The 23,534-nt window shown below is 40.2% G+C and overlaps 1 protein-coding gene across 3 annotated transcripts in view; it reads left to right on the forward strand.

The window, feature by feature from the left end:
- uacab (uveal autoantigen with coiled-coil domains and ankyrin repeats b) overlaps positions 1 to 3,421 on the forward strand; it is a 41,801-nt gene extending 38,380 nt beyond the window's left edge. For all 3 annotated transcript variants that reach the window (XM_040124641.1, XM_040124659.1, XM_040124650.1), the window contains 3 exons: positions 148 to 300; positions 837 to 902; positions 2,096 to 3,421. In XM_040124641.1, coding sequence (XP_039980575.1) covers positions 148 to 300; positions 837 to 902; positions 2,096 to 2,167 — 291 coding nt within the window. In that variant the 3' untranslated portion in view covers positions 2,168 to 3,421. The remainder of the gene's footprint in view (positions 1 to 147; positions 301 to 836; positions 903 to 2,095) is intronic.
- Positions 3,422 to 23,534: the final 20,113 nt, after the last annotated feature.

Genomic DNA, 23,534 nt, shown 5'->3' on the forward strand with positions numbered 1-23,534 from the left:
GTGTGTTTGACTGTAGCTAAATGTAACTACTATGGATTCAAAATGTGATAATCCACCATTGCAAAGTACTAAGGAAAGAGAACCTGAATAGGGTAGATTTTGAAAGAAAATGCGATTTTTATTCGTGCGTGTCTTTGTGTTTGTCAGATCACAGAGTTGCTGACAGACGTCGAGCGATTAAAGCAGGCTCTGAACGGTCTGTCCCAGCTGGCATACACGAGCAACGCACCCAATAAGAGACAGACGCAGCACATTGACACACTCCAAGCCCAGATCAAGAGCCTACAGCAACAGCTGGCTGTGAGTGGACACGCATTACACATTAAAATACTCATTACAGAAAATGACACATGCATATTCTGCTTCATATTTAGTTAGATTTACTGCACAGTGCCTGTCTTTCTGTTTGTGACCGATTGGGGAAAGAGCTGTAGGAGCCAATAATACGTTTTTCATTTTTATACGTTTTACATAATGATGTTCAACATTTTCTTGACAAAGGGTTAAGGCAGCAACATTCTGACCTCGCAATCCTGAATCGCCTCCTCAAAGAGTGAAACCTTACAAATACTACATAGAGTGTCTGATTTTATGTAAGTGATTGCACCATGTATAAAAACCCTCCACTTCTTTCAAGTAACCTATAATTAACTTTAGGAAAGAAATTGGGTGCTGGTCTTATCGTAACATTTAGGTGTGGCTGGAGGATTTGCGTATAACAGTGCTGAACTATAATTCAGTGACTGAACCGCATCGATATTTATAAGCTAGTGAAGACATCGAAAGCAATAACCGTGTAGTCTTCATGTCTTTCTCCTTCCCCTCTGCTCGATAAGGATGCTGAGAGGCAACACAGGGAGGTGGTTTCAATTTATCGAACTCATCTTCTCAGTGCAGCGCAGGTAAGTTCCTCTCATTAATCTCTGTTGAAGTGATTGTTGTCTGATTTCTTCCTTAAACTCTTAAACTGCACATTAACTACTAAGAGTCTCTCATTCCCATTAATGGCCTAATTGAAATAATTGGATAAATAATTAAGAACAGCAAGATTCAGAGACTCAGTGATTGAATTTGAGAACAGAGTTCATGAATAAGTGAACCAATAAAAGTGCTCAGAAATGTAATGTGTTTTGGAAAAGAGATGATTGATTTCATTAAAACACACTTGACTGCATAAAACTCAGACCCATTATTTCATAAAAGATGACTTGAGTCAGAAACACACATACATTTTATTGAACCCAGCTGTGTTTGGTCTTTATCATTCAGCATTTGCACTTAGTATTTAGCATTAAACATGGACTGTGTCAGTCCTTGGCCATTCCCGGAAACAACTTGGTCTAAAATCTCCCTTCACAAATGTTGCTGGTTAGTCGTCATTTCTGCCGTCAGTAAAAAGTAATTGGGAGAAATACAATAATTCCAACTTGGTGTAGAGTTGCAAACATGAGCTGGAAACTGCTCCCACTCAGTTGGGTCCGTGTCAGCAGCTGCAGCATGGCTCTAGTTGGCTTGCAGTCGTCATTACTGAGAGGTGAAACAGATCAGTGAAGGGTTGCGTTGGACACTAGCAGAGCACATTAAAACAATAACCGGTCACACCACTGCAAGCACTGAATGATGCGTAGAAAACAAGAAAAAGATGTTTATGAAATCATGTCTGTTTTATCACATCATGGTTGTGCTTTTGTGAAGATCAACCAAAACCACTTGCAGCAACATCTGCTAGCAAGGGGGAAATCATATTTTTTCACTACGGTAAAGTGTGTCTTAAAATGGCGTGTGACAGCCTGCTGATTATTTGAGGCAGCCCTTACAGATGGATTGGGAAAATTTAATAGTAATTGTAGTGGTTTGAAATCCTGTGGGAGCAGGCTACAAATCCATTAACCAAAACAGGAAACATCAAAATTCAACAATGGTGCTGCAACATACTGACTCAGCTTAAATTGTTTAAAAATACGTAAGTGCACAGTAGCTGTCAGGAGCTGACACGCAGAATGATCTGTTATGTGAGCAACTGACAACAGAGTTTACCGTAATAAGTGTCATAAGTGGATTAACTAAAGCCCATTTCTGATTGTTTCTCTCATAGGGCCACATGGATGAGGACGTCCAGGCCGCCTTACTACAGATCATCCGCATGAGACAGGAGTTTGTGTGTTAAAGTTTCCTCCGACAAAACACAATGCTAACTGCTGACTCAGATTCACCATTTTCACATCCCCCCTGCTGCAAAGTGTCCCTGCTGTGGCCCCTGTGGGAGCTCAGTGTGTGTTTGTGTGTTTGTCTTTGGGCGGAATTTGTCAAAACAGGCTGTTCTGAAATCCACTTTGTTGTAGTGTGGCTGTACTTTGGTTCCCAAATATCTAACTCTGTGTTGTGGGTACAGGTGAATAACTGTAGGTTTTATTGGTACAAATGTGATACTTCAACTTCAATAGAAACACAGCAAATGAAAACTCAAATTTAGTTAAACTGCTATTCTATCATTTCAAGCCATTGTCCTGTATCAGACTAACCAGTGAAATAATTTTGACTTACTCATCTACCTACTGTTTATGCAGAAATGTTTTTCAGTTGCTGGCACAGTGTGTGAAAATGCGATTCCATACATTTCTGTCAAATCTTTCATAGATGATAAAGCAAATCTCTGCAATTTCTTCTGTGGATTTAACCCATTATATTCAGTACTTTGGAAGTTATTTGAAATGTGGGTCCCTTTCATAGATAACTCAGCTGAAATGTAAAATGGACATGAACACAAAGTACACTTTTCACATTCCCACCTGACAGTCAGCTCTCATACACAATGTTTTCGTATTTAATGGCAATTTTTCGCCAGAATTGTAAGGGTAGGTTGGCCTTTTTTTTTTTTTTTTCAAGCTGACCTTAATACAATACTCACATGCCTGTACAGTATGTGCATTGACTGAGTTATTGGACGCTATAATCGTTCCTCCTGTCCATAGTGGCAGGGAAGAGATCCCCTCCTGACATGGTTTCAGTGCAATTTTATCGAAGGATTAATGATGGCGGCCAATCCATAGCTGGTAAACTATCTAACATCAAAAAGACACATTACGTCAAAAAGTGTGAATGTCAAAAGTTTAGGTGGATTTATCAATCTATAAACAGGGTAAACAGAACATTACTCTTTCTGTGGCTGTTCACAAGTCTCACAGCTTCTGCAATAAAAAGCAGACTTCCTCCTATTTATTTTACATACAGGTAATCTAAAACACATGTGTACAGGCGTTACCTTAAAGTAGCCATAGCGGGCATGTGTAAGGTCCTTGATAATCCTATGCTTTTTTTAGTTGAGGTGAACAACACATTGCAGTCATTTCGTGTCCTTTTTGACATCCTAAGGGATGCGAACCAGCAAGTAAATTTAAAAAAAAAAAAAAAAAACTTCCAATAAGAGGAATAAATTGTCAATATTCTTAGATCTGCTCTAAAGGAGTTTAGTTTACGTAGGCAGCAGAGAGGCCTTTTCACCATGACATCAGTATTTTCATTGTGAAAATGGCTCATTTTAGTCTGAATTTTCCTCTTTGATTTCCCTGCCAGTGTTGCCTTGCACATTAACAGAAAGAGAAAATTTTTTACTAAGATAACTAATTTTCAAAGATACTTAAACTCAGATTTGCTTAAGCCTCATATTAGCATATATTAACCTTGGGGTTAATTTTTGACTGTAGATTTTCCATCTCTTAAATTGGAATAACATTAGAAAGTTATCTCTTCACAGCCAGTATGGACAGGAAGAAAGATTACAGCAAACAGATAACTCATTCAATATACATATGGGCTTGTTAGTATAGTATTAACACAGAGTTGAAAAAATATGACCCTATCGTTTAACCTTGTTCATGTCAGTTACAACACTTCAGCTATTTTCTTTAGACATTTGAGCCAGACTACTCATTTTGTGGCACAGTTAATCATCTTCTGGAGGTTCAAACTTGCACGTTTTCGGAATAATCCAAATACCAAAGAGCTGAAGTTCATCCAGATCTAAAAAAAACTACTTGCCATTTTGGTAGATGGTGGACAGTTTGTGGTAGATTTGGCAGAGCTCTCAGTTATGTCTCTCAAACAGTCTGATTACAAATGTCTGTGCATTGGTTGAGCTGGATTTGAGTCATGGAGGTGTGGAGTGGAGATCTCCTGCTGTGTCCTACAGTTTGCAGTGGCACGTCGTCCGTTTGTTGAAACCAGAGTGTCCTCTAGTGGTGAGACTTGGCAGGCCAAGTTGATAGAAATTGTAATAATCAGTGCAGCTCAGGGGTAGGCAGTTGTTGTTTTTCGGAAGCTGTAATATCTGCGTGCTTGTACTCAACACTAGGGAAATAAATTATAAATCATAAAGAGAGCTGATAGAATATGAAATGTGAATGTAAAATTAAACTGACAGAGCTCAACTACTATAATCTGTCACTTTGCATTTCTACATTTAAACCGAACCCCTTTTTTAGAGTTCCAGGCAAATGTCCCAGCTAAATCTCGACTTTATACAAAGCCTGATTTATGCAGCAGTGGACTTTGCGGCTGTCCTAGAGCAAAGGTTGCGTACCCCTGAGCAAGCTCTTTGTGACTCTTGATGGTGTAGTGTAGTGGTGTTGTGATTGTTGAGCGAGTCTCTTGTGCCTTTACACTGATATATTTTTCATAGCTTTGTACTACTTAAATTACTGTACTACAGTGTGACTATTCTGATATTCAGCAGGTCTGGAAGTAGAACGGCACAAACACGTTCAGGGTAACATTTACTGTAGGATGCCATTTGATAGGAATAGAACAGATCTCTTTCTTTATGTGGATAGGAAACCCCTTGACAAATAGTTATTTGAAGCACTCCTCTCTTTACCTTTCAGCTAACACAGTTTACCAAGTAAAATTTCTTTGGCTCTGTTTTTATACTTTGGCCAAAAACTCTCTTTACACCAACAGATATTTAATGAAACCATGCCTCTTGCATTTTAATATGCAGGTGTTAGGGATTAACACTAATTTTTTAGACATTTCTTACCGTCTTCCCACTGCTGTTAATTTAATCTATAAATTGAATTCAGTTCAATCTCTAAATACATATACTGTAAACCAATCTGTTTAATTTGGTTGTTTTCTTTGGCAATAATATTTGTGTTTGTGAATCAATAATACAAAATGAATAAAAGTGCCTAACATAGAAAACTATATTTTTTTGTTCAGTGTATTTTGTCATCACCTCCATAAAGAACCTGCAATTTTTAGCCACGCTAGTGGTGTGGTCCAGACTGAATTACCTCAACAACTATTGGATGGATTGCCATGGAATTGTGTACACACATTCATGGTTCCCAGCGGATGAATCCTACTGACTCTGATGACCTCTTGGCTTTTCCTGTAGTGCCACCAGTAGAGCAAAGTTTTCATCTATGCTAGGAAATATCTCCTGGATGGATTGGCCCAAAAGTTTGTGCAGATATCCCCAGACAATTTCCAATGACTTCAGCAGTCCTCTGACTTTTCACCTAGCACCAACATCTGGTCACACTTTCCTTTTTTTCTATACTTTGGTTTATTAATTAATTAATAACAATAATTTATTAAAGGCACCTCTGGCCCATAAAACAAAAAAAATGCATGAATACAAACAACACATAAGCCCAGACATAATGTGAGGAACAATAAACATATTGTGGTGTGCAGTCCTGCATGATGGGCCAAAGGGTGAATTACAATTGCATCTGAATGGATAAGTACATCGATGATGTGATGTGTAGATGTGTGTTGGGACTGTACAAATTAGTTACACAATTTTATCATTAGGGCATCAAAGATATCAGCATGGTTTGTCACAAACATCTCGCTGGCACCACAGCTGCCAGGAAAGTTAAACAGTATACGAAACGCGTTATTAAACACCACTCCTAGGCTACCTAGAACAGTTTTTGAGATGCAGACTAAAGATCAGGGAGCAGTAGGCCCCAAACAGGGGTTGCTCCCCCTGCAGCTAGCATCACCTGATCTTGTGCAGAAGCGCATTAGCCCTAATTTACAGGAAATCTGGCACTTGATTGAGCTGTCATCACTTAGGCTTGTGGTAATCACATAATCAAGGCAGGAAGTGGAGCCGAAATATTGCACATTTCAATTATACAGTCCAATGGGAGGAGGTGATCCAGTAAGGGCAAAGCCAGGAGACAGAGAATTCATGCAATGACTTTTAGTGTCGCTAAAAATAGTATCGTTTAATCGACTGATATTATGACCAAATAACTACAAAACTAATGTCATTTCCATCAGCTGTACTTTGGGTTTAGTGCTAATTAGCAAATGTTAGCATGCTAACACTCTAAATTAATATGGCAAACATGGGAAATATAACTGCTTGAGAGTATGTTAGCGTGTTGACTTTAGCATTTAGCTCAAAGCGCCACCTTGCCCGAGTACAGCCTCACAGAGCTGCTAGCAGACTCATAATCTTGTTATGTCAGAGGGCCTGAAAACCTATTTCCTCAATCTGCTCTTTACTGTGAGCTATGGAGTTTCTACATGAACACAGAATCTTCTGCCGAAGTCAGAGCGGTTTAGGTTATTTTAGATGAGAGATTTCTGCATTTGTGTTTTTTGTCCCTACTTTTTTTTTTCAATAGTTTGAAGTGGACGGGGTTTTTCGTTGGAAAACACGACGTCACAAGGTGTCTGTGGACCAATCAGGATTTAGAAAATATAAAAATCAAAATTGGATTGGTAGCTGTGGGGCTGTTTTCGTATGTCGCCAGGCACCGGTCAATCAAATGCGATCAGATGACATCCACACAATCTGATGGGCTGAGTTTGTTTTCCTGAACTCTAATGTTCGATGGTTGCTCATTTAGTCACAAACATTTAATGTTACAAAGAAACACCAAGTTTTCAGGGGCTTTAAGTTAGACGGTATATGAGTGCTTTTAGCCTCACACACTCTCACTTCCCTTTGTGAGAACAGCTCAGTTCATGTGGTTTCACTTTAAGTATAATCAACCCAGGAATGAGAGCGAGTAGCTCTTTGGCACACAGCGCTCACTTTTATCTTTGAACCCGTGCCTCTATTGATTTGTCTGTTGCTCTTTCTCTCCTCACGAGATTTATTTTTCATTAAAGCTCTTTTCAACAGGATGCTGAGAACAGAGGTCAGGGCTATTTCAGTTATCACATTTCAGATAAATTCATGGCATGCACAGACACTGACAACACGAAAATTTCCGTTTAAAAAAAAAAATACAGTGTGGTTAAATTGGCCTTTGCTTTTGAAAATAATCAAGATTACTAATATTAACAACAAAAAAAAAATCATTTATACAACCTTCAAGCAGAACTCAAGCAGAGTTTATGAGTAAGAGCTAATTCATCCCTTATCCCATCCTCTGTTCACACACACACAAACACACAACATGCACAAACCCTCTAATTGATACAAGACTTGTCCTGGGTTTGATTTCTTTGAGAAAAGCTTGCTGGTTTCAAGTGGCAGCCCTCCCTCCTCAATACTCCTCCTTCTTCCTTGGTTTTATGATTCTCTTTTTTGCGGTCTGCACTGAATAAGCTGTTCTCAGCAATTATGGCAAATACAATTCAATCTGTTGGTAGATCTCTCTTTAATCTCATTTCCAGGGTCCTAATCAGTTCCATACATCCACTTGCGGCCATTTGGTTAACCATTATAACCCCTTCCCCGGCCACAAAGAATCCCATCTTTATAAAATTCGTCATCCCGAGAAGGATCAGAGATGTTATTTATGTTGGAATAAGCCCTGGCCATCCACCGCATGCCTCATGAGTGGTAAACTGGCTGAGGAAGCAGGCGGGTGGTTATATACACATCAGATACACGCCCACATCTTTGCTTCCAGTCCTCTGAGCTGTCACGAATGTTTGTTATCTCACGCAGCAGTCTTCCACCTCGGCAGCTGCTCCGCTCTCCTCCCGACACTCGTTCCCCAGAGGAGCTGCTGTTCTTTGTTAGCCATTCAGAAACTCAGAGGCCTCTCCTCATGTCTTACAGTAATTATTATCACTTTTTGTTGTGACTACGCCACATGTAAAATTGTTTTCTCAACCTCTTTTCTCCTCTGCCCTCACTTCCATTACTTGTGTTTTCATTTCCGTCCGTCCTGTCTTACATGGAAAGATTAACCTGTTTTGGGGCCCCTGGGCCTAAAATTTACTGTTGGGCCCCTGTTGTTTTCCATTAAAAGATTACTTCTCTCCACTCCTATAACATTGGTGGACTCACAATGGCCAGTTTTAAAAAAAAAAAAAAAAAAGGATCAAAGTCAATGCAGCAGAACCAGAATTAAGTCGTTTTTTTATTCCACACATTCTTCCTTGTCAGAACCTGGCGCCTACATTACCCACGACGCAACCCAACCGCCGACAGTGCAGAGTTTGGGTGAGTTATGCTAGTTGCGTTAAATATAACGTTGAGCCACAAGCCTCAAGCAGAGATGAGGAGCGGGCTCCGCAGGTGTGGTAATCTCACTTTTTTCTTACTCCACACCAACAGATTTTTTTTCATTTACAAATGTCTTCACTCACTTGAGGACATTTATCAGCTTTTGCGCAGCTCCCCCTGGAGCCACAGAAGGCTTCATACGACGTTCCCCCACACAAGAAGTCAGGCAGAGGTAGGTTCGACTAATCACAGAGTTGGTAGTTCGTTTCCCCAGCTCCTCCCATCCACATGTCGATTTGTCATTGGACAAAACCCTCCAAAATGTAGACCAGCACCTTGCATGCTAGATTGCTGCCATCAGTGTGTGTGTTTGTGTGTGTGTAAGTGGGTGAATTAGAAGCAAATTGTAAAGCACAAAGTGCTACAAACAAACGCAGCCATTTACCAGTTGATATTGTTCTTCAGTTGTGCAAATTCCCCCCAGAATTTGGAAGTAATCACGTTACCGAAAGAGGACATAGTTAAACGGGGGCATTTGGGCGCCTGGAGTTCTGAGGCCCCAGAGGAGTTGCTCTTTTTTTTACCACCATGTATCATCTATTTTCTTTCCTCCTTCTCCCCACTCCTTCCTTCCTTCCTGCTGTTTTGCCTTTTGTCTCTCATCCTTCCTTCCTGGTTAATTCCATAGGTCAGGTCAGTCAAGAGGTCGGTGCCATATTTGTCTCCCTGGTGTAATTGCTAACTATTTCTCTGTCACTAATAGGCCATTACTCAGGCGGTACGGGCCAGCCAGCATGTGAGGCTACACTCAGGGCAGCAAACACGAGGCCAGGGGCCCCTCTTTTTTCATTAGTCCCTTGAGGAACTGGACTACTCTTGGCTCCAGGCCGAGACAGGCGAGGCCCCTTTAATGTTTTTGCAGAGCTCCAAAGCACTTTGTTGCCTCAATAAAGTTCATTTATGGGATAATAAGGCTCTGGAGGACACATGGTGCTGATTTTAGTTGAATGGTTTCAGCATGGCTCACATTCCCAAAACCAGCTCTCTTGTCTCTCTGCCTGTTCTCCATCTCTGTCTTTTATTTCATCTTGTTTCTTTATCTTTCTCCACTTCTCACCTTTCTCCTTGCTCCTCACCTCACATCCCCATGTACTCTTTATCTGCTGTCATTTATTATTCTTCTTTCTTACACTTTGGCGGTGTAACTGTCTGATCCTGGGTTGACCTGGGATTTGCACACCTGGGAATGAGTAGCAGCGAGGGGGCAGGAGGCCCTCTCATTTCCCAGGATTTATACCAGAGCTTTGAGGGGGAAGGTGGTGGGGGTGGATGAGGGGAAGAGAGGCGATCAGAGGAATGAAAACCCTCAAGCCCGAAACCCTGGCAGAAGGTCAAGCTTTACATGCCAAGACTACACCAGAGCCGAGTGCCCCGGACATTTGCCGTATCAAAGGTGTGGAAGTACATGTATGGGATACATGCGTTAAAACAGATTCCTATACTCTGAGGGTGGGTTAAAATACAGGACATTGTGGACATTGTACACCACTGTATGCTAAACGGTTTCATCTGAGTTCAATGTTTTTCTTTTTCCCTCATTAGTAGTTGGTTAACCACTAATGCTCAGTGTATCTGCTCAGCTTTTCTTCCTCCCTTCATTGACTTAGCAAGAAACAGATGGGCCCAAACCACCGCATCTCCCTCTCCCTGCTGACTGTCATCCTTCCCACCACTTCTTTTACAATAATCTCTCGCTCTCAAACGGAAAATCACCCCAGTTTTGCATGTCTGCTCGTGGCGCAGTATATGAGACAGTGTATGTGGTTTAATAGGATAAGGCTTTTTGGGGTTGCTTGGTGCTTGGAAACATGGCAGAGGCCACCTCTGGTTGCTTCAATCATTTTAAAGACATTGGGTTATGCCTGAGGGTGTTAGCTCGAGCTTGTTAGCGCGGTTGGAAAAGGCTGTGTTTTATTCCATGATGGGAACTGGATGAAAAGCTGTGAGTCTGGAGGACTGACGCAGATTTGATGCTGGCGTTTGGTAACCGCTCCATTTTCAGCTGTGGTATCTTGGCATGGCATGCTGGTTGGATAGCCAGTTCAGCCGAAACAGACCGCTGACGCGCAGGGTGCCTCAGTGCTACATTGAAAACTTATTACATTTAAATGGGATAACTGTTACATATTACTCAGGTTTAAGATATTTTCTCAGGTTTTGGATATTTAGGCTTTGACTTTCTCCAGCCGTACCCTATTTGGAAAATGTTCTAGCAGTATACTTCAACAGCCTTTTCACTGTAACCAGTAGGAAGCCCAGGACCCACAATTTATGGCAGCTGAATAGTTGGAAATGTGTGGACATGTAACTCACCGTAAAACCACAGTTCTGTTTGTGTATGAATTTAAAAAATGAGACATTTAATAAGTGAGCTTTAGAGGTGCTAGCCAGTGTATTTTTGAGCTTTGGACAGACCCAGCGTAGCTGTTTCCCCCCTGTGTTCAGTCTTTGTTCTAAGCTAAACCAGTCACCTCCTTGCTCCAGCTCTGTACTTAACACCCAGACATGAGGGTGGTAACAATTGTCTCATCTAATTCTTGGGAAGAGAGCAAATAAGCAAATTTCCAAAAGTGTCAAACTATTATTTTAACATTAGCAAAAAGAGCACAGTGGGTGTAATGACTGCCTTGTCGTGTCACACAAAGAGCTAGGTTTTTAAGGGACTACTTGAAGATTTTTGGGAATTGTGCCCAATTTGCACATGTCACACAGAGCTAATTGCTAAAAGTGGCAAACACTCATTGACATGACCTTTTAAGTTGATATGGAGACCTTGTAAGCAAACACTTGCTTATTTACACATCCAGCAGTTACAGAGCAACATTATAACTCACTTGGAGTCGAGTTTCTGTCCACCTGCCAAACATAAGTCCCACATTCACTCTCTTTTAGTTCTGGTTTTGGTCTCTGCCAACTCCTGAGGGAAATATCTGGCCATTTAGCTGCTAAATGCTCCACTATGTTCACCAGCTTTTCACTAACTGTGTCTTTCTGCTGGCTGGTGCTGGGCCGGCTGTATAAAGTGGGGTTTTAGAACCTTTTTACTTAAAATTAGCTGCCTACTGCGTCCTAAAATGATGCTATGAGATCGGTATGAGTGAACCAAAACAGTATATTTACCAACCAGACAGCGAAACAATGAGATGAAATTTGCTTTAAAGATCCGTAAAGCAGAAGGGAAACAAATTGTTTGCCCTATTTTTGTCAAAACACTCATGGGAAAGCACACAGTCATGTATCACAGGATAAGTAGAAAGATGATTTGTGTTTGAAGAACGAATAATATAGAAATCTAGTGTTCCTGAACTGACCGAGCATCAGTCACTGCTTGATTTCCGCTTAGGAGAGATCCCACTGAAACTAACTTAGAGCGTCCACATCTTTGCCTAGTTTGCTACCTCTTGCCCAACATGAATTATCTTTCAGTTTTGCTTTGTAGTGGATTAATGATAATTCAGCGGTTCAGGGGGTTCATTTCCTCAACAGAGCTGGGATTTCAGTAGCGAGGAGGTCAAAAGGTAAAACACTCAAAATCTCTTTCCTGTCTCAGCTGAGGTTTCAGTTGCTGAGTTAGTGTCATGTTGGATCGTAGATATTAACTCAGTCTGACTTCAAATCAACTTTATTGGATGGGGTGGTTGGTGGTTAAGAGCTGAACGACTTATACAAGCCTATATTGTCACACACCATCTAATTAGACGCGTAAAAGGAAACTCTTGTCTTTGGGCAGGAATTCACACGATGTAAACAGGCTGTAAAACGGAGACATCTGTATTCATTTTTTCCTTTCCTCCACATTTGGTAATCTTTAGTCAACACAGCTCAGAATCAAGAACTTGTCAAGGTAAATTTTGCCAAATAAATGTTTGGGTCATCTGCTGAAGAGTTAGTTTAAGCCGTGTTTTAATTTGATGAAGTTGTAATGTGTAAAACATTTACTTATATACTAATTTAAGGTTCTTGTACTTTACTTAATGTATATTAATATATGTTTCTTATACTTCTACTTCACCATATTTCAGAAGGGGAATATTGTACTTTTTACTCGATTGTACTGCATTTATTTGACTATTATAGTTCATGGTTACTTTGCAGATTATGGCTTTAAATACTTGAACCATATAATGATCTTATAAAATATGATGCACTATTATACGATATATAAAATGTAGTTTAAATTGACTCCAGCCTGGGCCAAATACATTTAAATTCTACATATCCCCTCCCACTAGGTGCACTTACAACATTCTTCATAACTAATGACTTTATAAATATTAATTATGTTACTTACTAATGCTTTGTCAATCCAAATCATAGGCCATTATTAGTTACAACTTTCGAGTTGCCAGGTGGTAAAAAAAAAATCTATTTGGCTGGTGTTTAGCCACCTTTGTAAGAAGCTATTCTGCCTCATGAGTACTATTACTTGCGATACCTTAAGTACATTTTTTTGATAATACTCACATACTTTTACTAGTAATGGAAAACTGTTTTACACCGTAGTATTGCCACAGTATTTCTGATCCAAGGAACATTTTGAACCACTAGATGGGTCTTAATTTCGTACAACTTTGAACTGACTACCTCTTCAAAAGCCTGCTGACAGACACTGAAAAAATCTTGCTTTGCAGAGTCTCATTACAGTTGATTTTGTACTTCCCAGTCGACCTTAATTTGGATCAGGCTAGATTAAGAGTCAAATATATTTTTATAATCTGCATCCCCATCATTGTCTTTTTGTGAGTGTAACGAGTTGGGGATAAAAATGTTTCATTTGCGATTATGTACCTGATTAACCAAATATGTCTTAGGGGAATGAACTCTTCTCGGCCTGGCTGAAAATTGGATTGATTACACCTATCCAACAGCTAACATCCAACAGCTTTTCTACTTTCCTGTTAAGACTACCTGAAAAAAAAAATACAAAAAATAAATAAAAGATGACATCCTAATTAGGATTTAGGGATGTTTCCACACTGTGAATGGCATCCCCTTTTAATCACCGACTCCAACCTTTTGATGTTCAAGCAGAAAAAGACGAGCCTCGTCACTTCACCCTCATAACGTCTATCCCCACTGTGCAGTATCCTTATTTAATTGCTGACCTTTTTTCCTCATTAGAGACAAGTTGAGGGTTTAAATACAGTGTGTTTTCCCCAAATTGTCTAAAGTGTCTGCTTGCATCGCAAAGGTATTGACGCGTTTGCGTTTCTGTGATCTCAGCCTGCTCGGACGGCGACTTCCCCTTTGTGTCTTTGAGCTCTGATGCAAATTCACAGTGATTGCAGGTTTTCGGCATTCCAGTTTGTGTTAATCTCGTCGGATGTGCTCCTGTTCACCTGATCTGGGTTATTTGGCTTTGACGAGCTGCAGAGAGGTGTGTAGGTGTGTATGAGAGAGAGAGAGAGTTTCACAGTCGATTGTGTGTGTAAGCACGCAGGCTTCTCACAGACCTGACTTTCATGGCCTCACTTCAGAGAGAGCTTCCCTTTGGCAAGATATCTTGCCCTTGGGGAGACCAAAGGGAAATATTTATAAATCATCCGCACAACAAATATTGAAGCCAACTCACAAGGTCAAAGCCATCCATTGGACACCCTCGCCAGAAATGTGCAAATACACCTCCAAGTCCGCCTACTGACCCACCAGAGCGTCCCTGGAACCACATCCCTGACCTGAGCTGACTTTTATATCATACACACCATTTGGACCTATTAATACCAACATGCTCCCTCTGGGATTGTGAACCGCTGTTTGCTGGAAGATCAAATGTAAACATCTGGTACTTCAGCGATGAAAACAACTTCCCACATCCAATCTCAGCAGCCTCTCTTCACCATACTGCATCTGTTTCTTGTTTTTTTTCCTGTTACTGTTTGATATGATTGTGACTATATGCTACAGATGGGAATGAAATAACATAAACGCCAGTAATTACTTATATTCCCCTAAACGTGTTGTGGCAGCTGAAGCAGTATTTTTCTTTAGGAAGTTGAGGAAGATATTGGCATAGACATTCTGGATTTTTAAATTGGGATCTTTAAGATATTGAGAGTTTAGTGGGGAACATGATTTGAAGCCATTTTAGTCCACTGAATTGAATTTGTACTCAAAGAACAGGATTTGTTGTTTTGTTTTTTTTTTAAATTTAGTTAAGAGGTGGATGCGTTAAGGTCAACCTCAGATTAAATTAGAAATTAGTTTAGGGTTAAACCTAAATACTAAGAGGTTTTCAGTAGATTGTACAATGAGGTTGAAAAATTGATATTCAACTTTTTTATCCAGTGTGAAGTGTTGTATTAGTCGATTTAGAAAAGATGACAGTGATGTTTTGTATGACTGGGGACTATGGTGAGTTATAGTTCACATCACCGACTGACAGACACGTATATAAAGACACTGGAAACAACTTCAAGGTTAAAAATATTGCAAGATGAATAAAGCATGGTGTTCTAGTACTCCTCTTTGTGCAAGTCAGTCATTAGTCCTTAAGATGCAATATGCTGGTGATGTGTATGGACATATACAACTCTAATGCCTTGGAAACTGGTGCATTTGCAGCTTGACACAGTCGCTAGACAGATGTGGGAGGAATTGTTTTGCGCTTATGGGTGTGTGCCTGTTAATGTGGGCTCAAGGCTGGACAAAGTAGGGGAGACCACACATGAGTTGTGACTAAAACTAATTTTATTTTACACAACTGAAAAGGAAATTAACGTATAAACAAACAAAAAAAAGAAACCGATGAGGGTGGAAGCCAGAGGGGAGAGAGAGACTGGCTGGCTGCCACCAGACCAGGCAAGTTGAATCTCCCTGACGACCGAAGTCCGTCCGTCGGGCTCCTGCAGAGAGAGGCCTGCTCAGAGAGGGTCGTCACAGGCCTGTTTGAGTGGTAATTTTATGCAGTCACTGCAACAACATTGGAAAACATGGAGTAAATCTTCTCTGACGGCGCTCGTGAATATAATATGTGGGTCAACACAGAGAGTGTGGTTCAACCCTATAAGCTCAGGAGTTCTGGGAAAAGGATGAACAGCCCACATGCTGGGAAACATGGCAAACTGCAGTCTCTGCAATGTGTCTTCTAAAGGAATTTTCATAACCAGCTCGAGGACTATTGTCAATTAAAACCAACTGGTGCACAAATGGCTGAAAAATTACATCAACTGCCAGCACAACTGTCAAATCAGGACTCATAAATGTGCCACAGGGTTTTGTAAAGTGCAACACAAATGTCTTAGAAATGTTATATATATATATATATACATACATATATATATACATACACACATATTTTAAATCCAATCAATAAATCCAAGATTCTGAGGGGTTCCTAAACATGCTGGGTTGAATTATGGGGCAAAAGTGTAGAAATGACATCTCAAGTAGTTTCCATTTGATGTTATAGTGCAACCATAAAAACAATATAGGGATTATACGATGATATTATATGGGGCAATTGGGGAATACACAAATCTACACGTGACAGTGTGAAAAGATGTGGAAAACATAATCTTTGTAATGTTGTAACTGTTTAAGGGAAAATTTAAGGGAAAGCACCCGACTCAAGAGTTGAACATGACTTTTTTTAAACAGGCGTTTGTTGCATTTTAAAGCAATATCTTTATACTAGTGCAATTTCTGTGCAAAATATACATATATTACATATCTAACACCTTGAGTATCATTCTATGGTGAGGCTTGTTATAAGGAGATGTATCTATTCGTCAGAAATGATGTGGATGGTGAAAACAACAGTAATTGACACTATAGTAACGCGTTATTCATTTTTTTATATCGGATCATGGTTTGTTTTTGTTTGTTTACATACAGTACAATGCAGTCTTTAAGTATCAGGACAGTTTTGTACTCTTGAATTTGAAACGAACGGTGACAATGAGGAAAAAAGTGGCGACTTTCCGCTTCAATTTAGCGAAGTCCACGTCCACATTAGATGAATCGCATGGAAAAGCAGACTGTTAATTGTAAATTACTGTGTACCACTGAGGTAAAAAGGTCTACACTTTAAATTGACGCAAGAGCCCATCGACACCTTTAAGACAAATGTTTCAAATAGTTTCACTCTACATATGCAGGTCTAGTGTTATATTTTGCTGAGTTTATGTACATATGGTTTATAAAGGTTTTCAGTGGGTGATCTATTGTAGCTGCAGCATCAGTCTTAACCACCAGAGGACGGCATATCCCCATCTGTTCAGTGCTTGATGTAGGTGAGACCCCTTCTTTAAAGCAGCAAAATGAGTGAACTGACTTCAATGACAGTGTCCTTCCCCTCAGAGAAGATTGTGTTTTGATGTGGGATGTGTAAAGATCAGGGAAGCACCATCCATCAGTACTGCTGTAGGCGCTAAACCCTTTTATTTATTTATGATGTTTTTCATACATTTCATCATTGTTTTGCAACATATCCTGCTTCTTGCATGAATGCTGTTTCAAAATCAGTCACTGTTTTGGGAAATTTCAAAATACTTCCAGATAACGACTGTTTTTCATTCACCCAAGACAAAGATCAGACAGAGCGTGAGGATGATACTGACGTGCATGGAGGCTGTAAATAACGAGGCCACCTCAGAGGCAAACTCACTGAAAAATATGATTTCTGGGTACAGGAGGGAAAAAAGGGTTGTACTGTAGCTAGAAGAAAAAAGGTAGTAGCTGTGTAAATGAAAAGAAAATTCTCGTTTCCACCACTCTTGTTACTGAAGCCTGTTGTGGCTGCCAGAGGACCTGACTGAACCCTGACCTTTCTGCCAGCAGCATGAGGAAGTGGTTAGAGAGACTCATAACAAGAGAAAAAGAAACCAAGGCTGAGGGGAGAGAAGTACACGTTCCCTCGGAGTTTGTCTTTGCTTTTTGGCAAGGCACTTCAGGCCACCAGTGTGGTTGCCTGAGGTGCCGCGTGGTTCCTGTGCTTCGCAAACTCTCTCAGACTGTCTATCGGTGATCAGGCTGCGTTTTTGCCTATCGACCTAAACCGCATCTCCTCTTTCCGTAAGAGCGAGTGACCTCATTCAGCGTCTGAACACCGAGCTCTCGAGAGAAAAACGGCCCCCAATCCCATTAATTCAGCCACTCTCCGCTGACCATGTGGGTGAAGTGCAGATGGATAAGCCAGGCTGCTGCTCCATTGCACTTGGGCAGTTTCACGCTCATAAACGCAGTCAGGGCTCAGTGAGAGCACACTCATCGTTGAACTCCCGCCCTTCCAATCCCTTCATGTTGTTGTACCAAATTCTCTCTTGCTCCATGTGTGTATTTCATAGACACACAGACACATACACCCACACACACACACACACACACACACACTCAGCAGTCTGGAGGGGACATGCCAGATGTCAGTGCTCTGTCTTGGAGCAATTAAACCGGTTGTTATGATGAAAGAATTTATTTGCCATTTGTTTCTTCTGCTCAAGACTAATTGAGTGATTGAAATCTTAATTAGATTAGCTCTCTTTTTCACCTCCATTGTGTCTCAGCCTCTTTAATCCCTCATTTGTATTTAAACTCTTAGCTGTTAAAATTATACCTCTGTGTTTAAAGTATTCTGTGCAGAGCTGAAAAGCAGCTAATTACGGCAAAACCCATGCAGTTACTAAACTAAGTCCTGTGACCAGTGATGCTTTTTCTTGTATTTTTAAATGTCGAGATTTTACTTCTACTCAGGTACTTTTGTACCATTTAAACCACCTGCACTTTGCACATTTTATTTGTTAAATTCTTATTAAAGCAGCTGTAATCAATATTTTTATACTGACAAAGCATCACATGGAGTTATGTTGAAGGGGTCACTCATAGTGACAAATCCACAGGGAATCATTACCGGACTGCCTCAGCACTATGAACCATTTTGCCATTTTTCACCTGTTTTCCCGCCTGCAACTTTACTATTTTGGTACATTTTGCTGCTGTTAACCCTTCCCAAGCTGTGAAAAAGCTCTGACAAACCTCCACATAGTGGAGCGTTTAGGTGTTCGACTCGGGAGTTGGTGGAGACCAAACCAGAACCTAAAAGGAGATTGAATTGGACTTAGCAATTGGACTTGATATACAGGTGGACAGAAGCATGACATAAGTTTACCAATTAAAAAGTGACATGTCACTATTGTATTTGGAGCTTGTCTCTGCTGCCCCCAAGTGGTAAGAAATCAGTTACTGCATTTTCAAATAACCGAGGAAGTATGTAAGTTACTTATAAAATTTGTATCATGTAACGTCACAGTAAGTAAAGAAGTAAAACTTTACTGAGAGACTTGCAGTAAATGTCATGTACAGTAGAACACAATCAATTGCACAAAGGATTAGAAAGCGACAGTCTCCAGCTGTGACAATGACAATGCATGAAATCCTGATGCGTTCGCTCTCAAGACGTTCATATTAGCTACCTTTCCCTAAGTGAAGTATCATTGAAAGTTAACTCGTCCAGAAGTTGAGTATGAAAGTTTATGTCTCGACCTTGGAAACAGTAGTTTGACCATCTGTGATGTGAAGGGACCCTGGATAAGAGACTGAATTAACACTGGAAACAGAGAGCATCAACTGTCTGTTGAACATCAGACGGGTCACAGGACAAGGAAAGGGGTGAAACCACATCAACCAGACGTCACTGGATGGACCTAAAGACAATTTTTTATCAGAGAACAGTTATGTGATGACTTGTTACCACATGAATTATGTTTTTTTTGTTTTTTTTGTCAAACATGCAGGCGTTGTTTTCCCGAAAGCTCTGTTTCCACTAATGCTTACACCTGGCTTACTGGCAGACGCAGCTTATCTCCACTTGATTGTTGAGAATGAAATAATATGACAAGTTTTCAAGAATTTAATGTCACATACTAATCATTGTTTTGGGCTTTAGGTGACTGATGATTTACCACACAATCGCATCAGTCTTGGCAAATGAGGGAATGGTGTTCATAAAATCAGCCCACAATGCGTCAGCTTCCTGTCCCAAAACATCTGCTCAGATGATTGTGAAACCTACTGGGTTTGAGCATCCATATGTCAACCAAGATGGAAGTAAACATTGCCTGTGAGATGATGCTGCCATTGGAAGTTCCTGAAATGGCCATGCGGCAGTCTTTCAAGCACAAGATTTAAAAAAAAAATGTGTTACTGATGCGCAGTCTTTCCCTCTCCATGCTTAAAATCATCTCCGTGCTCTTGTAGTGCTTTAAAAAGCTCTCTGTTCCAGAGCCTTGCAGAGACCAGCCAAGTTGTTTTGCATTCTTGTTCTTTGCGAGACAGCAGTCGGGTAAAAGCCATAAATTATTTATCCATTGGTTGTTAGCAGAGATACTCTGGATGCTAATAAACTCCTGCAATGTTTGATCTCCTCAGTACCTTCTTGCTTAAAATAGTTGATTGTGACAGCTGTTTTTCAAAGGAGCTCCTTTATTTGCTGTCTATTTATTTGATGTGTAATAGGCAACTGGTGCATGTTTGCTTTGTCGGAAAGTAGACTTAATAAAACCTTCAGATATAAGCGATGAGCGAGTAAAGCTTTCTGATATTATATAGTAAATATATAGGTTTGACAACTTATGTGTGTTTGTAAATACTGATTTTTAGCAGTTACCAGGTTGTGCAAAATATCTCCCGACTAGAAACTAAACTAATTATAGGATAAAAAAGGACAGAGGGAGGGAGGCAATATAAATAAATCTTCTCTGAACTGCATGTTATTTGCTACTGCAGCAGCTTACATAAGTCTAACTCATTAGTCTGACAAAATGTTGGATGTATTTGTGTATGTTTATGGAATTTTTTAAAAGGGATGAATGAAGTTTAAAGCAGTTATTGACTTTAGTGCTGCCAAGGAAGCTTTTTCTTAACGCTGCGGAAATATTTCTGTGTATGAAGTTACTGACAATGCCAAACGTGCATTAGATCTTCCTCCTTACTGTGTCAGTTCAATCAGTGCGAGAGCAAAGGCACTTTCTCTTGGACGCCACGCTTTCCCTATCAAACTATTTTTGTCATTTTAATGAACAGATTTAACCATTTTATTTGCCACATACCAACCTTAAAAAGTTTAACCCCAGAACTTGCCGGAGAATCATCACGGTTTTTGAGTTTTCTTCAGCATCAAAGGGGATTAAATGATACTTGACAATGCACCCAATGGCACACAGAAAACAGGAACTGCTAATAATGAATTTGGTATGCTTAATTTTTCCAGAATGTAAACAAATATGGGCTAAAAGAAAAAAAAAAAAGTGGCGTCCACAGTGTAACTCACTGAATACATGGCAACGTTACACTGTACTTCCAGTTTCTTGTAAAAGTTTACATCTTTTCATAGAAGCACAGACTTTTAATGTCTATGTAACATTATCCAAAAGAGGTTGCAAAATAAAATAAAAGTAATAAAAAAATTAAAATTTGTTTTAAAAGTTTGGGACGAATGGGCGGGTTCTGGACTCCGATTGGGCTACATTTTGTCGGTCAAATCTATAAACACCGTACAAGATAATTATTTTTACGCCAGTCAGCTGAAAGGAAGAGACGTACGTTTAATTAAAAAAAAACAAACAAAAAAAAACGGTCATTATCAACCAGATAAGTGTCAGATGTGTGTTATTGCTGATATTCAGGACTCTGTAAGAAAAGTGAAGAGAGGACAGCCGCGCCGAGGACTCACAGAAAACAACCGGGGAGGTTAGCTAGCTAGCTAACCAAGATTAGCCTTCAGATTGAGTTTTGGTGAAAGACAGTTTCACAGAGTTACCGGACCCCTGACAGTTAAGAATAAGCCGAGGGACCACGGGCGAAGAGAAGGGTCTTGGCCACGTAACCGGGATGTCAAATTGAGTGTACGTCTGTGGGAAAACATGACATCCAGACACGGTTACCTGACACTTCGCCACCACGAAGGACGACAGCCCTCGCCGTCAGACGCCGGTAGATGTTGTCACAGTCCGGATTACACACACACACACACACACACACACACACACACACACACACACACACACACACACACACACACCGGTAGATGTTGTCACAGTCCAGATTACACACACACACACACACACAAACACACACCGGTAGATGTTGTCACAGTCCAGATTACACACACACACACACACACACACACACACACACACACACACACACACACAGGTTCTTGCTCTCCGTTTGCTCTGTGGTTTCACGGACGTGAAAATAGTTAACGGAAACATAAACGACGACACTGAGCGACCATTTCCCCCATTTTTCCCACCACATGTTATGAAAGTTATGTGTTTTTCCAGACCACATCAGACCAGATCTAAATAAAAAACAGTTTACCTAGACTTGACAAATTTTTACTGGATTAACAGTTAGAGTGCAAACCCTGTTTAAAACACAGTTTTAGATTTGTGAGACCTTTATTGTATTGGTGAAAACAATACAAAAAAATGTCAATTTTCATTGTTTTTTTTTTTTTCAAGTCTAGGTATAGTGGTTTTTGATCTAGACCTGGTCCAATGTGGTCTGGATAGTAAAAAAGCGATGAAATTGACATTTTCTTGTTTTTTCAAAAATCCAATAATGGTTTCAAAAATCTGAAACTTTTAAACAGGTCTTGCACTCTCGCTGTTAATTTAGTCTCGATTTGACAAGTCTAGGTATAGTGGTTTTTGATCTGGACCTGGTCAAATGTGGCCTGGTTGGGAAAACTTACTTCAGCATTGTGATGCCATTGAAAATTTCCCCAACTGTGCATACTTGTTGGTAGTGAAGTCACAGACTGGGATTGTATGTCATTTGTGATTGATTTATAGTTGTTGCTTAAGAGTGAAGCTTAAGTCTTGTATTACATGCAATACATGCAATGTATGCAATGATACTTTACAATATGTATTTTTGTTGGTTTGGTGTTTTTTTTTTTGGTCATATTCTGCCATTGATCTGTAATCAAACAGAGCAGGTAATAAGCTTTGCAATGCTGCATATGTTAAATGTTAAGATATACAGTGCTGTGAAAAAGTTTGAGGAACTAATAGTAAAGTGAGAATGCTTGTAAAAATAAAGCATGAAAAGTTATCAATTCACTTCTTTTAAAGTGCAGTGAACAGAAACATTTGGTGTGACCACCCTTTGTCTTTAAAAGAGCACCAGTTCTCCTCGGTGCATTTGTGCATAGTTTTTCAAGGTACTTGGCAGGTAGCTTGTTCCAAACATCTTGGAGAACTCTCCACAGTTCTGTGGATTCAGGCTGTCTCAGTGTCGGTCTCATGTGATCCCAGACTGACTCCATGTTGATGAGATCAGGGCTCTGTTGGGGCCAGACCATCTGTTGCAGGACTCCTTGTTCTTCTTGTCGCTGAAGATGGTTCTTTATGACTCTGGTTTAATGTTTTGGTTCGTTGTCATGCTGCAGAAATAATTATGGACCGATCAGACACCTCCCTGATGGTACTGCATGGGGGATGAGTATCTAAACAAAGTGCCTAAAACTTTTGCACAGTACTGTAAGACATCGAATATATTGTCAGATGCCGTTGTCTACAAATGAAAGAAATTATCTTCATATTGTACTAAATGTTTTCCCAATTATGTTTTGGTGGCAACGTAACCGCTGGATGGATTATGTTCAGAGGCAACATTTTTTTGAATGATTGAAGTGCTACATTTATGAATTGTGGTGGATGGCGGGGGCGAACAGAGTTCACGACTGTCACATTACAGACTGGGGTTCGCCTCCAGAGACCATGGCTTGGGTATAGGAAAGAGCAGTTTCCTCCACTTTTTAACAGCACATTTCTTTGCTACACATAGTACAGTCTACTTTATGGCTGGGATCTGGATCTAATGTGGTTTTTGCGGGGAAGTTATAATTGTCACTCCCCAATCTCTGCTGTGCTAAATGTGGTGTTTGCTTGCAGTCAGTTATGAGGTCAGAGCCTAGACGCACAACATCAACCCTACATATTCTGAACTAACATATTAATTTTCTCCAGGTGAGTTGGCTGACTGAAATACACTGTTTATATTTCCCTGAGATGTTTTTCCAAGTCTGCCATAACATCATACCACTCTC

This window comes from Xiphias gladius, chromosome 1 (genome assembly GCF_016859285.1).
Source record: "Xiphias gladius isolate SHS-SW01 ecotype Sanya breed wild chromosome 1, ASM1685928v1, whole genome shotgun sequence".
NCBI lineage: Eukaryota > Metazoa > Chordata > Actinopteri > Istiophoriformes > Xiphiidae > Xiphias > Xiphias gladius.